The sequence below is a fragment of the Bicyclus anynana genome, chromosome 15 (genome assembly GCF_947172395.1).
Source record: "Bicyclus anynana chromosome 15, ilBicAnyn1.1, whole genome shotgun sequence".
Classification (NCBI taxonomy): Eukaryota; Metazoa; Arthropoda; class Insecta; order Lepidoptera; family Nymphalidae; genus Bicyclus; species Bicyclus anynana.
This window is the reverse complement of record NC_069097.1, coordinates 12,922,099-12,934,118: the sequence shown is the minus strand read 5'-3', so window position 1 is coordinate 12,934,118 and position 12,020 is coordinate 12,922,099. Positions and strand designations below refer to the sequence as shown.

The window sequence follows — 12,020 nt, the reverse complement described above, 5'->3', positions numbered from 1 at the left end:
CATTTTTACATAGAATCTCAATTTCGTATATGTCAACTAACATACTAAAGGTAGTGAATTAGCCTGCAGCTGGTCTATTCTGTGATTAGAGCTGTGATAGCCCAGTGGATATGACCTCTGCCTCCGATTCCGGAGGGTGTGGGTTTGAACCCGGCCCGGGGCATGCACCTCCAACTTTTCAGTTGTGTGCATTTTAAGAAATTAAATATCACGTGTCTCAAACGGCGAAGGAAAAACATCGTGAGGAAACCTGCATACCAGAGAATTTTCTTAATTCTCTACGTGTGTGAAGTCCGCCAATCCGCATTGGGCCAGCGTGGTGGATTAAGGCCTAACTCCTCTCATTCTAAAAGGAGACTCGAGCTCATCAGTGAGCCGAATATGGGTTGATAATGATGATGATCTATTCTTTATCATTGATTAACTTTAATGGATATACGGGAAAATGTATTGCTAATTGATCAAAATTACACACGTTTGTGTTTGATATTGTAATTTTCGTAAACAATGGGTTTTACGGAATACGACATTACGATAATCATTAATTTGATGTTAATTATATAAAGTGGCTAGTAGACCAAAGTTAGCGAATAGGCCAGAACGTGCTGTGAGGACCTTAGTGCGTAATATGAGGACCGCATTCTTTTTAACCTTTCACACAATAAAATAATTTTCCAAAATCGTCGATGCGTCTGCGATTCATCGGAGAACTGACATAAAAATAAATAAAAGATCCTGACTCACTGAGGAAGTAACTCTTTTCAAAAGTCGATTAAAAATAATCATATTACTTGTATCTATCACAATAACTACCAACTTACCAACTTCAGACGTCCACTCAGAATTTATTGACAGAAAAACGGATACCTAACTACTTTTTACCGATTTACTTACAACTAAATTATCATAATTAGGTACATTATTATGTTTTATTACAGTTAGAGAAACTTGTAGCCGAGTAACTAAATACATAAAACATTACTCGCTACGGTCCGTGTATTGGTTAACCATGTCCACAGTTCAAAAGGCCCTCGCTTGTAACTTGTAACCGAATCTTGTAAACCTCTTGATTTGAATGCTGGGAATGCTAAATACATGTACGATTGCAATGCAGTCCTATCTGCATGCCGTAGAAACAATTTTAGTTGCTTCAATTTGACCTGGTTGCGTCAATAAGCGAATAGTACGAATTACCAAATCCATTTCAATTAAAATACCACTGCCTACATTTTAGTTTTAATAGATACTTAGTAGTCATCTTTGGTGTTACATCGGTCGAATTTATAAATTAAACTCTGGTGAGGTGAGCTTGCTGAGCCGTGATAGCCCAGTGGATATGATCTCTGCCTCCGATTCCGGAGGGTGTGGGTTTGAATCCGCTCTGGGGCATGCACCTCCAACTTTTCAGTTGTGTGCATTATAAGAAATTAAATATCACGTGTCTCAATCGGTGAAGGAAAACATCGTGAGGAAACCTACATACCAGAGAATTATCTTAATTCTCTGCGTGTGTGAAGTCTGCCAATCCGCATTGGGCCAGCGTGGTGGACTATTGGCCTTACCCCTCTCATTCTGAGAGGAGCCTCGAGCTCAGCAGTGAGCCGAATATGGGTTGATGACAACGAGGTAAGCTATTTCTTTTCGACTAACTTCGATATAAAAGAGGGGCGGGAAAAGTTTGACGTGTCTGTTTTTTTTAACGTTGTATAGGTTTGCGCTTGCCTGACAATCATGCCTGATGGAAAGCAATGATGAGCTCTAAGGCTGTGTCCCCAGTAAGCAAACTGTCAGCGGCCAACTGAGTTAGCGGCGTATCGGTTTAGTACGCCCTTCCATATATTTCAAATGGCGTGTTCACAGTTTGCTAGTTTTGCGCTCACTGTACGCAGTTTGCAGCGTTACGCGCGCCGACTATCTTAGTGAGCGGCCGACTCCCACCAAAACCGGTTCCAGTCGGCGGCGGCGATTGGTTGTTCGCCGGGCGTAGTGACTCAGTTTGCCGCAAACTGATTATTCGGATAGTTGGAAAAAAGCTATCATCGTGTTAGGACGTGTTTTTTTGCATCGCACCTAACTAATCTCAACGCACACACACATCACTGAAAATCCAAGATGTCCTTTGATACGGAAAGGTTCATTAGTGAAATACAGAATAGACCATGCATATGGAACATGTCGAGTGAAGAATACAGCAACAGAGTATTAAAGCAGAGCAATTGGAATGAAGTCGCTGAAATTATATACGATGATTGGCAAAACTTAGAAGAAAACACTAAACAAAAAAGAAGTAAGTTCCATTCTAATGAATTTATTATTTATTCAACAATATACTTGTATCACTCACTACATAAAACAAAGTATCATAATTTACATAGTATTTACGGCTTTACACACTCCGTTACACTATTTCTTCCTGTAGCTACAACTTACAAATATTTCTCTTGCCAGGATAGCTTTCCTTCGTTAAGAAAATAGTTTTTAAAGTTTTCTCTTGTTGTTTTTCCAGAATTTGATACAGTAATAATTTGGCTCCTTGAACTTGTAAGAGTTGTTGAGGTACGTCGCGAAATATGTGCATATTGTGCTTGTTCTCTTGCTATGACAAAATTATGTAAAATACAAACGGCTTTTACGATAGCGATGGTTGTATTCACATTAGTAGCGATCGGTGTATGCAGAACTCTCCATTTGCTTGTTAGGATGCCGAATGCACATTCCACGCATCTCCTAGCTCGACTATGACGATAATTGTAAATTCGCTCTTCCTTATTTAAACTTTTATTAGGAAAAGGCCTCAAGATATGCTTTTGTAATCCAAATGCCTCATCTCCAAGAAACACGAAAGGTTGGGGCAATCCATTTGAATTAGGCAATTTAGTTGAGTTAGGAATCTTCAGAGACCCACACGCCAATTTTTTGCCAAAACCACTTTCTTTAAATATATTACTGTCAGCATTTCGTCCGCAAGCACCTACATCAATAGCTATAAAAGAACAGTTTGCATCTGCTACGGCTAACAGAACAATTGAGAAGAACTTCTTATAATTAAAATAGTTAGACCCACTTTTTGGTGGTTTTCTAATACGGATATGCTTGCCATCGATAGATCCTATACAATTAGGATAGTTGGTTTTTTTATAATATCGTTTTGCTATTTCTAGCCACAATTCTTCAGAAGGTTCCGGCATTTCCTGTGGCTGTAAAATATCCCATATAATGCATGCAGTTTCACTTATTATTTTCGATACCGTCGATTTTCCAACAAGAAACTCTTGTGCAATTTTTCTGTAACTTAGTCCACTTGACAAGAATCTGGAAAGAATATTGAACTACCGATTATTTCTGTTTCAGTAAAAGACCTACAAAAAAAATGGAAGGGTTTGCGCGACTATCACACCAGAGAAAAAAATAAGGATTCCTCAGTCAAAAGCGGAAGTGGCGCAACAAAAAACGCAAGACACCATACTTGGACATGTTACAGTTTTTAAATGTTTCTAGAGCTAGCAACCAGAGATCTGGCAATATTAGCGCCGAGACGTCTAGCGACAGTAGCGCTATTTTAGATGAAAATGATCACTGTGTTTCAAGAAGACCAAAAAAGATGACTGTGTTTCAAGAAGCCCTAATTAACTCGATGGAAAAAAAAAGAGAAAACGATCCAGATATGAACTTTCTACTAAATATTTTACCGGAAATGAAGACAATGTCCCCAACACAGAATTTTGAATTTCGGTTCGAAGTGATGAAAATTATTAAAAATATAAAATATAGTGTACATAATAATTATGACGGTGGTATGATGCTAACTGGATGGACGAATGCCTACCAGTACCCACATCAGTATGGCTATGCGAGTGGAAGCAGCAGTACACCAAATGTGCAAAACTACCCTCGAAACAGTCCATCACATAGCTCTACAGGTTCTTCAGCGGAAATAGAAGACATAGAAGCAATATTGCGAGGCGATTCAAACCACACTGAAGATGAGGAATGACAGGTTACCAACTTAATGTTACCATATATGTTCTTAATTCAATTTAAATAATACAGTAACTTTGAAAAGTGATTGTTAAATTAAAAACTATAAATGCGAAAGTGACTTTGTATTACAATAAAAATAACATATTTTTTTAAAATCCTAAAGCGTTAATTATTTACTTACCTCAAAGTTATAGTAAGCCGTTCTTCGGGACATAATGTATCTCTTGTGATATTATTTTTAGCTATGTACTGGGTTATAGATTTAAGCAATTCATCAAATGTATGAGAAGTCATATTGAAATAGTCGTAAAATTTTTCTGGATGTTTCCTTAGTTCTGGATAAAGAGTGTGAAATTGTCCAATGCTCAACCTTTTCTTGTATAATGGGTGAACCCAGTGCTTCCTTTTATCCTCTTTCAGCGCTTCTAAGATACCAATTACTTCAAAAATATCCATCGTGACCAACACAACCACTCCCTTCGTACAACAAAAGTAAAGTGATAATTAAGTCGGTCGGCTAAATAAGCGGCTAACTCTCTCAAGTTTGCTTGCGACGCACGAAAATTGATTTGAGTCTGCAGCTAACTCAAATTTCAGTTCGCTGCAAATTTGCGGCTCACTCAGTCGGCCGCTGACAGTTTGCTTACTGGGGACACAGCCTAAGATGAAGAGCGCTTGCCTAGAAGATGCCTATTCACTCTTGCCTTGAAGGAACACTTATTGTCATCATATCATCATGTCAGCCGATAGACGTCCACTGCAGGACAGCCCTTTTTTATTCCAAACATCAACACTTCTCTCTCATCAAACTTCCATCGCCTGCTATGTAACTCTGAGCCTTCTTATGAGGCTCATAGTTAACGACCAAGCCTCGAAACCATAGGTCATTACTGGCAATACGCACTGTTCGAAGACCTTTGTCTTCAGGCACTGAGGAATTTCGGACGAAAATATATCGCGAAGGACCACTAATGTACGTGTCAAGAAACACAGACGCCGGAAGGGCATTTCCACATCTTAGCAGTTCTAATAAGAAATGTTGACGCTAAACGTTTCGTGCTGGACGTAGACAAAAGGAATGTCATTTTTCACGACTTCTGGCTTTTCTGTGGCAGAACGGAGAGGAGGTTATAAAGTTCCTGTGTCTCTATATAACTTCTAAACGAATAGGCCGATAATTACGCGACTTTTAAATTTGAAAGTTCTTAGCTATATACGATGAAGATCCGATAAACTAATTCAAAGATATCAGCGTTTTTCTGTTATGATGGAATTTCAGTCATTCATTAGGTTTAAGACGGATTTACATTTGTCTGACATGTCGTGTTGTGACGCATCAGAACAGAATCGGTATCATACATTTTGTATGGCAACGTTTTCACGTGATCGGAACAAAATCGGCACTTACAGATTCTCTTCTAATACGTCACGACACGACACGTCAGACAAATATGTATAATTCCGCCAGATGACTGTCAATGATTATTATCAAAATGCTTGCTTATATCTGGATCTCAACTAAGTAACGATACCAATTAAAATGGAAGAGAGTGATTTGAGGATGTTAATAACGATTGAGGATGAATATTATCCTTAAATCAGCCGATTGTGATTAGTTGTAGAACTTTACATAAACGAATAATTATCTCCATTATTTCTATAATTCCTAGGCATTAAATCAATGTAATGGACATGTCCCATTCGATATTTAATAACGACGACACGCCTATATTTCAAAATATAATGATTGTCCCACAGCGATTGCATAGGAAATAGAGAAATAAATTACCCACATCCATTAAGAAAATTAACTACAATCTATAAAGTATTGAAATTATGAAAGCATGGGTAAGCCATTAAGCATACCTACGAACATTATGCGATGTTTACACTACTGTAGTCGATTTTTTAGATTTTTGCCTGTAAAATCATAAACGTGCAAGTTTTTAGTAGCTTTCGACTTCAGCCGCGACGAATTATTTATCAAACTTCTAACTTCCTTGCGATTCTTTTTTTCTCTACAACTTTTCGATCGTCGAACGTTTGATTTTTAGTTTCTTAGCTCACATTCTATAATTAAAGTAATTCTGTAATTCTGTTATCAAATAAGGACAGGACAATTCGAATTAATATTCGTTATTATGGTCGTTATTCACTTATTAACAATACAAAATGAGGGACTGATTTGAGTATCAACTGATTCTTGCCGCAGAAGTCGAACAATGTAAGACATCTATTATGAATTTAGAAACGTGAATTTGCACATCTCGATACCGCATCAGAGTTATGTATGGTATTACCAAACATATCCTTGGGCTGTTGTGTAGATATTCAATTTATAATCTCAAAGATATAATAAGGTCGAACCGCTCGAGGCGACGTCAAAGGTTAATCGGTGTACCAAAGGTACCCGTCACAGACACCGAACTATTGTGTTGAACACCCGCAGGTACCTATACAGTAGGTATTGCGAGAGCCAGGCTTTCATGGCATCTATAAAATATGTGAAGATTTACCTACTCGTAGATATTACCTATTCCCAATATATTTCAATGGTAGGTATTATTCGGTATATTAATCAACTAGCGGAAGCCCGCGACTTCGTCCGCGTGGAATTCAGTTTTTCACAAATCCCATGAATTTTTTCGGGATAAAAAGTAGCCTATGTGTTAATCCAGAGTAAAATCTATTTCCATTCCAAATTACAGCCAAATCGCTTCAGTAGCCGCAGCGTAAAAGAGGAACAAACATACTTACACACTTACACACAAACTTTCGCCTTTATAATATTAGTGTGATTCGGTTTAACGAGTCCCTACTTAGGTATCTCTATCATTGATATCTAACAAAAACATTAAAATCATCACGGGAAACAGGGTAATTGCCAGAGAACATAAAGCCCTTATGAAGCGGTGGTAATTACACTTGGACGAAATGAGACAATATTATAAGTTTTATTTTTTCTTCTACAAATACATAGAAGAATAGGTATGGAATCAGAGTGTTGGTCGAACACCTGTATGCCTTGGGAAGAAATCTCTTAAATAAGAAAGAGAGAAGGCCTTTTTAAAATAGGATGATGATGATGATGATAAGAAGTTTTGTTCATTACTTTGTCTACTCTACTAATCTTAGTTACAGGATATTTTAAACTCAAAATGGAAACATGGAACATCATAAAACGGTAAAAGCAAGTTCCAAGAACCCTGACTCATTGGAAGCGCATCGGGAATACAATCAGCCGGGGAGCGACGGAAAGCACTATCACCCTATGGCCAAACCGCATCAGAGCTGCAAGGTGGATTCCTACTCCAAATCCACCGGATATGAAATTTTCTTTATTACTTTGTCTCTACACATGCCTTTACTTTAGTCTTAAGGAGCGACGTGACGCCACATGTCGTGTCATGACGTGATGGCAAGTGTTTACATTAATATGTCGTGTTCGAACGCTGACAGCGTCATAACACAGCACTGCTGCGCGCGCCCATTAATCTGACGTGTCGTGATGTCGTCGTTTCAGCACCCGCCGCTCTGATACGACACGACACATCAGAAGCCATCACGACATGTCACAACATGTAAACGTTGCCATACAAAATGTATGATACCGATTCTGTTCTGCCACGACACGACACGTCAGACAAATATAATTCCGCCTTTAGTTACAAAGATATTTTAAACTGAACATAGAAGCAAAGACCCATCTCATGAAACTGAAAGAGCAAGAGCAGTCACGGTCAATCGCCAGTTAAAAACAGCTGAGTCACAATGAACTTGTCATCTGTCAGCCAGCCATCTATTTATCACATCCAACTTTTTACGTCGTTAAGCATTGTAAGACATTCATTTTGAGCTGGAGAAAATCAGAAAAAGGTCTCATTTTTATGGTAACGGCCATCTTGCTTTAAAATATCGTCTCGTTAGTAGATAGACGCGTCAGGGGGTCTAATGGGAGCGCGTATACTAAGCCTTGATACTCAGGTCATTTGCTATATAAATCTGTAGGAGTCCATATTTAGATATCAATTGCGTGTAAGTACCTTGGGACTAATAACCTCCTTTTGAAGAGCGCTTTATGGCGATCTGTTTTTATCTGATTTGTTATCTTTTTTTTATACTTTTATCTTTTAAATCTGCAACAGGTGTGCCAGTTTGTGCTACTGAAGGTTTTTATTATTTTAAAGGGACCAATTAGTAAATTTTATTTTATGGCTTGTGACAGAGCTTGCCGGGGAAGCGGGTTTTCCAAAACGCAAGGTTGCCTGGAAGAAATCGCTACGTAGCGATAAGGCCGTCTTTTGTACTATACCTTCAAATATATCTTCTTAAATCAGTCAAGCCTATAAAAAAACAAGGCTTAAATAAATTACTGTTATGTAAGTTTTGAATTTGAAGATGAACTTCAAGAACTTGAAGGTGTTGATTAAATTTTTTTTTACTAATAAATAAAAACTTTTATGTTTTCATTATTATTAAAGTAATTCAATTCAATTCAGATTTCCGACTGTCCATGTAACACACGTATTTATCTATCCTTGGATTTTAAAATACGCCTAACTTGGCTACGTCATAATTATAAGGCATACATGCATATATAAGACACGTTTTAAGATCTATTTACAAAAGAAATATTATTTACCCCGAAAATCTTAATTTTAGAACTCTTGTGCTTTGAACATTTTTAATTAATTTTCGGTTAAGAATACAACCCCTATGGAAAATACTCTCGAGCACCCTGTATAGTTACCTGCTTACTTTTTACTAGACATATACTACAATATTTACTGCAATGTCTAACCTAATTACCTTCGAGCCTTTAAAAATGACAGATATCCAGTCAGATATCGGCAAACAAACATTCAACTGTAAAAAAGTAGCCCAATCATGGTTGATTATTGAAGAAACAATTTATGATCATAAATGAGTCTATTAGTACAGTAAATTTGATTTATTAACTGTCATTCCTTCATAACTAAAGACCAGTTTTGTAGTTTTTATTATTTTTATCTCACGTTAGATAAACATTCTGTAAGACCTTTTTATTGATTGACATTATGTTCTACTACATTTTATAATGGTAATCGTTAACTGAATATAGTCAGCTTTACTGCCTTGTGGTTTACATTGTTTCTAAGTTAATAGGTCTGAACGTTGGAATTGAAAGTTGTTGTCCTGAGTGTTATAGGTATATGTGCAAGAGAAAATTAGATCACATATTAAGGTCTGTTTATATCTACAGACATTCAGCGTGCCAGACACGGGCCGTGGCAGACAAAATAATATTCTTCTTTAATATCTTTACAGTGTTTATTTACATATTTATATCTATCGTAACGCGGCCGCGCAGACGTTGACATACACGGGCCGAAACCGCGGTGGCGTCTGCTATACGCTAATAATATAGCTTTGAAAATTCTTGTAAAAAAGCTCATTTTCGAATCAAATCTAAAATCATTTATTTCAAGTAGGCTCAGTTTACAAGCACTTTTGACACGTCAGTTGACTATTTGTAAAGATTCTACCACCGGTTCGGAAGGCAGGTTCTGCTGAGAAGATACCGGCAAGAAACTCAACAGTTGCTCCTTTGAAAAAGTCATACAGTATTATAATTTACAATTGATAACAATTACAATTTCTTATAGTTTTATTTCCTGTGTGAAGGTGGAAGCTGATCCAATGGCCTCCAAGCGCTTTTATCTTTAAGGAACTCATCAATGTTGTAGTAACCTCTACTTTTGTAATATAAGTAAGGATAGAATAACTATCTAATTTTATACGTCTTTGATCTTTGAGCAGAATGGGAGTCGGAATAATTTCGAATAATGAATCAAACTTGGGACTTTTTTCTAACAATAAACGAAGTCACTATTGCACTTTACAGTAGAGGAAAGGCTCGCTAGCGCCGAACGACCAATACTTAACTGTAGAAGTTCTGGTTTTAGTGCAACTTCTTTGAACATTCTTCATTGGAGGCATAATTAAGAAAAAATAACTAAATAAGGATATTAAACCTGTCCGCTCGCACCAAGCGAAGACGTTCCACCGATTAGCGGACAAAAACATCGCTTTATCTACTTTGTGCCTACTTACGGTTGGATTCTTGATTTGTACTGGCAACCGACGCTAGGGCTGCCTCCAACATTTTTATTTTTTTTTCTTTTTATTATAATGTTTTTTCACTTTTAAGTTTCGTTGGTACGTTTGTGTTTTTGAAGTCTTTGAGGTTGTATTTACACGTAAAGTCAAAGTTCATTTATTCCAATTAGGCTTTGTTCACGCTTTTGAAACGTCAGGTAATAATATTATTAAGTAATGGTGATAATAATTAGTTGAAAACTCAAAATTAAAGTTACGAGGGTTCCAAAACCCACAACAAACTAAGCCCGGGTTTTTTTAACACCATTTTACAAATACACACATATATGTATAATTAAGTACCTACACACTCGTATTAGTGCATATTTTATGCAAGTCAATATCAAGCTTTTTAAGCTTCTAAATTATAATTATAATATTAAACTAATTAAGTTATATTTTACTGACATTAATTGTGTACCAACATTTACCGCGCTATGTAATTTTAATATCTTATAAATGTATATGACGGTTGTGTATGGATTGTTTAATATCTATACTTTTTATTTACTTTCATATACATGAATTAAAATACGTTTATTTTAATTATTTAATATTCATTATATTGTATTTTATTTATTGTTTTAATATTAAAACTACTTAGACCTACCAATCTATATTTTATTTATTGTATTTTTTTGTAATTTTTTTTGGTGTGCTTAATATAGAGTTACAATATTATTATTGTATCCACCAAGTGACAACCCTGAGTCCACCGAGCATGTCCGAAGGCGGAAAAGCTGGCGCCACACAGAGCGGCTCTGCATCCACGGCTGTAATTACTGTTATTATTTTACTGGTTTTGTAAACACGCTAATAATAGGCTATCTCACAAAAAACAGAACACAATCCGAGAGCCGTCCTCTACCATAATAGATACAACGTTGAATCAAAGATTTCTATAGCCTACTTAGAATCGACGAAATTAAAAGAATCATAAATTGACACTATTCAAGTGACAATTTTTTTTATTCAGACTTCAAAGACGTATTTTGATATTTTGATTTGACAGTTATTTTGATTTTAACACAATATTACTATTTTTTTATTCTTTAGCGATACCCCACACTATGGAATAGACGACAAAAAAAAATAATCCTCCCTAATATAAATATACCCATGCATTTAATACAACGGAATTGACTACAATCTCACCTGGTAGTAAGTGATGATGCAGTCTAAGATGTAAGCGGGCTTACTTGTTAGGATGAGGATGAAAATCAACACACATTTCGGTTTCCACACGACATCGTACCGGAAAACTAAAGCGCTTGGCGGTACGTCTTTGCCGGTAGGGCGGTAACTAGCCATGACTGAAGCCTCCCACCAGTCAAACCTGAACCAATTAAGAAAATCTCGATCGGCCCAGCCGGGAATCAAACCCAGGACCCCCGTTTTGTAAATCCACCGCGCGTACCACTGCGCCACGGAGGCCGGCGACTAAGTGTCATAGATATTGCCTAAACTATATAAATCATTCCATCCCACTCCAAAAGGTTTCTGATTTCAAATAATATCAAAACAAATTAAAAAAAAATCATCAAAATTTAAGCTGTTCTTGAGGACTTCTAAGAAAAAGGCTTTATTGGCTTAAAAAATTCAAAAGAAAGTACCTATTTCACAGGTCATAGTTTAGTTAAATACCATAGTTATAGTGCCTAACTACTTAAATAACAACAGTCTCATAAAATATTCTCGCATTTCACACCTACTAAATATTCAAACTTTCGTGTTAAACTAAACATTAAATAATGCAGACCACAAGCATAAGTAATTAAATTAGGAGATCTGCAGGTCATTGCAGAGATAGCAATGTCAGGGTTGTCCGGACTACGTAGTACGTACCAATACACGAAAATGAGATTAAAGATCTGGTTTCATAATAGACATTATAAAAGAAA

At 36.6% G+C, this 12,020-nt stretch overlaps 1 protein-coding gene across 1 annotated transcript; it reads right to left on the bottom strand.

The window, feature by feature from the left end:
* Positions 1-2,292: 2,292 nt before the first annotated feature.
* On the bottom strand, positions 2,293-4,437 carry LOC128198776 (uncharacterized). Its single transcript, XM_052885749.1, has 2 exons — positions 4,163-4,437; positions 2,293-3,312 (listed from the first exon to the last, which is right to left on the bottom strand). Exons 1-2 carry the CDS (start codon positions 4,435-4,437, stop codon positions 2,427-2,429), a joined length of 1,161 nt encoding a protein of 386 aa, XP_052741709.1. The 3' UTR covers positions 2,293-2,426.
* Positions 4,438-12,020: the final 7,583 nt, after the last annotated feature.

Excerpts from the sequence above, each read along its gene's own strand:
- LOC128198776 (XM_052885749.1), bottom strand. The coding sequence starts at position 4,437 with ATGGATATTTTTGAAGTAATTGGTATCTTAGAAGCGCTGAAAGAGGAT. Across the intron at positions 3,313-4,162 it reads CGGCTTACTATAACTTTGAG|ATTCTTGTCAAGTGGACTAA; the intron begins GTAAGTAAATAA and ends TATTCTTTCCAG.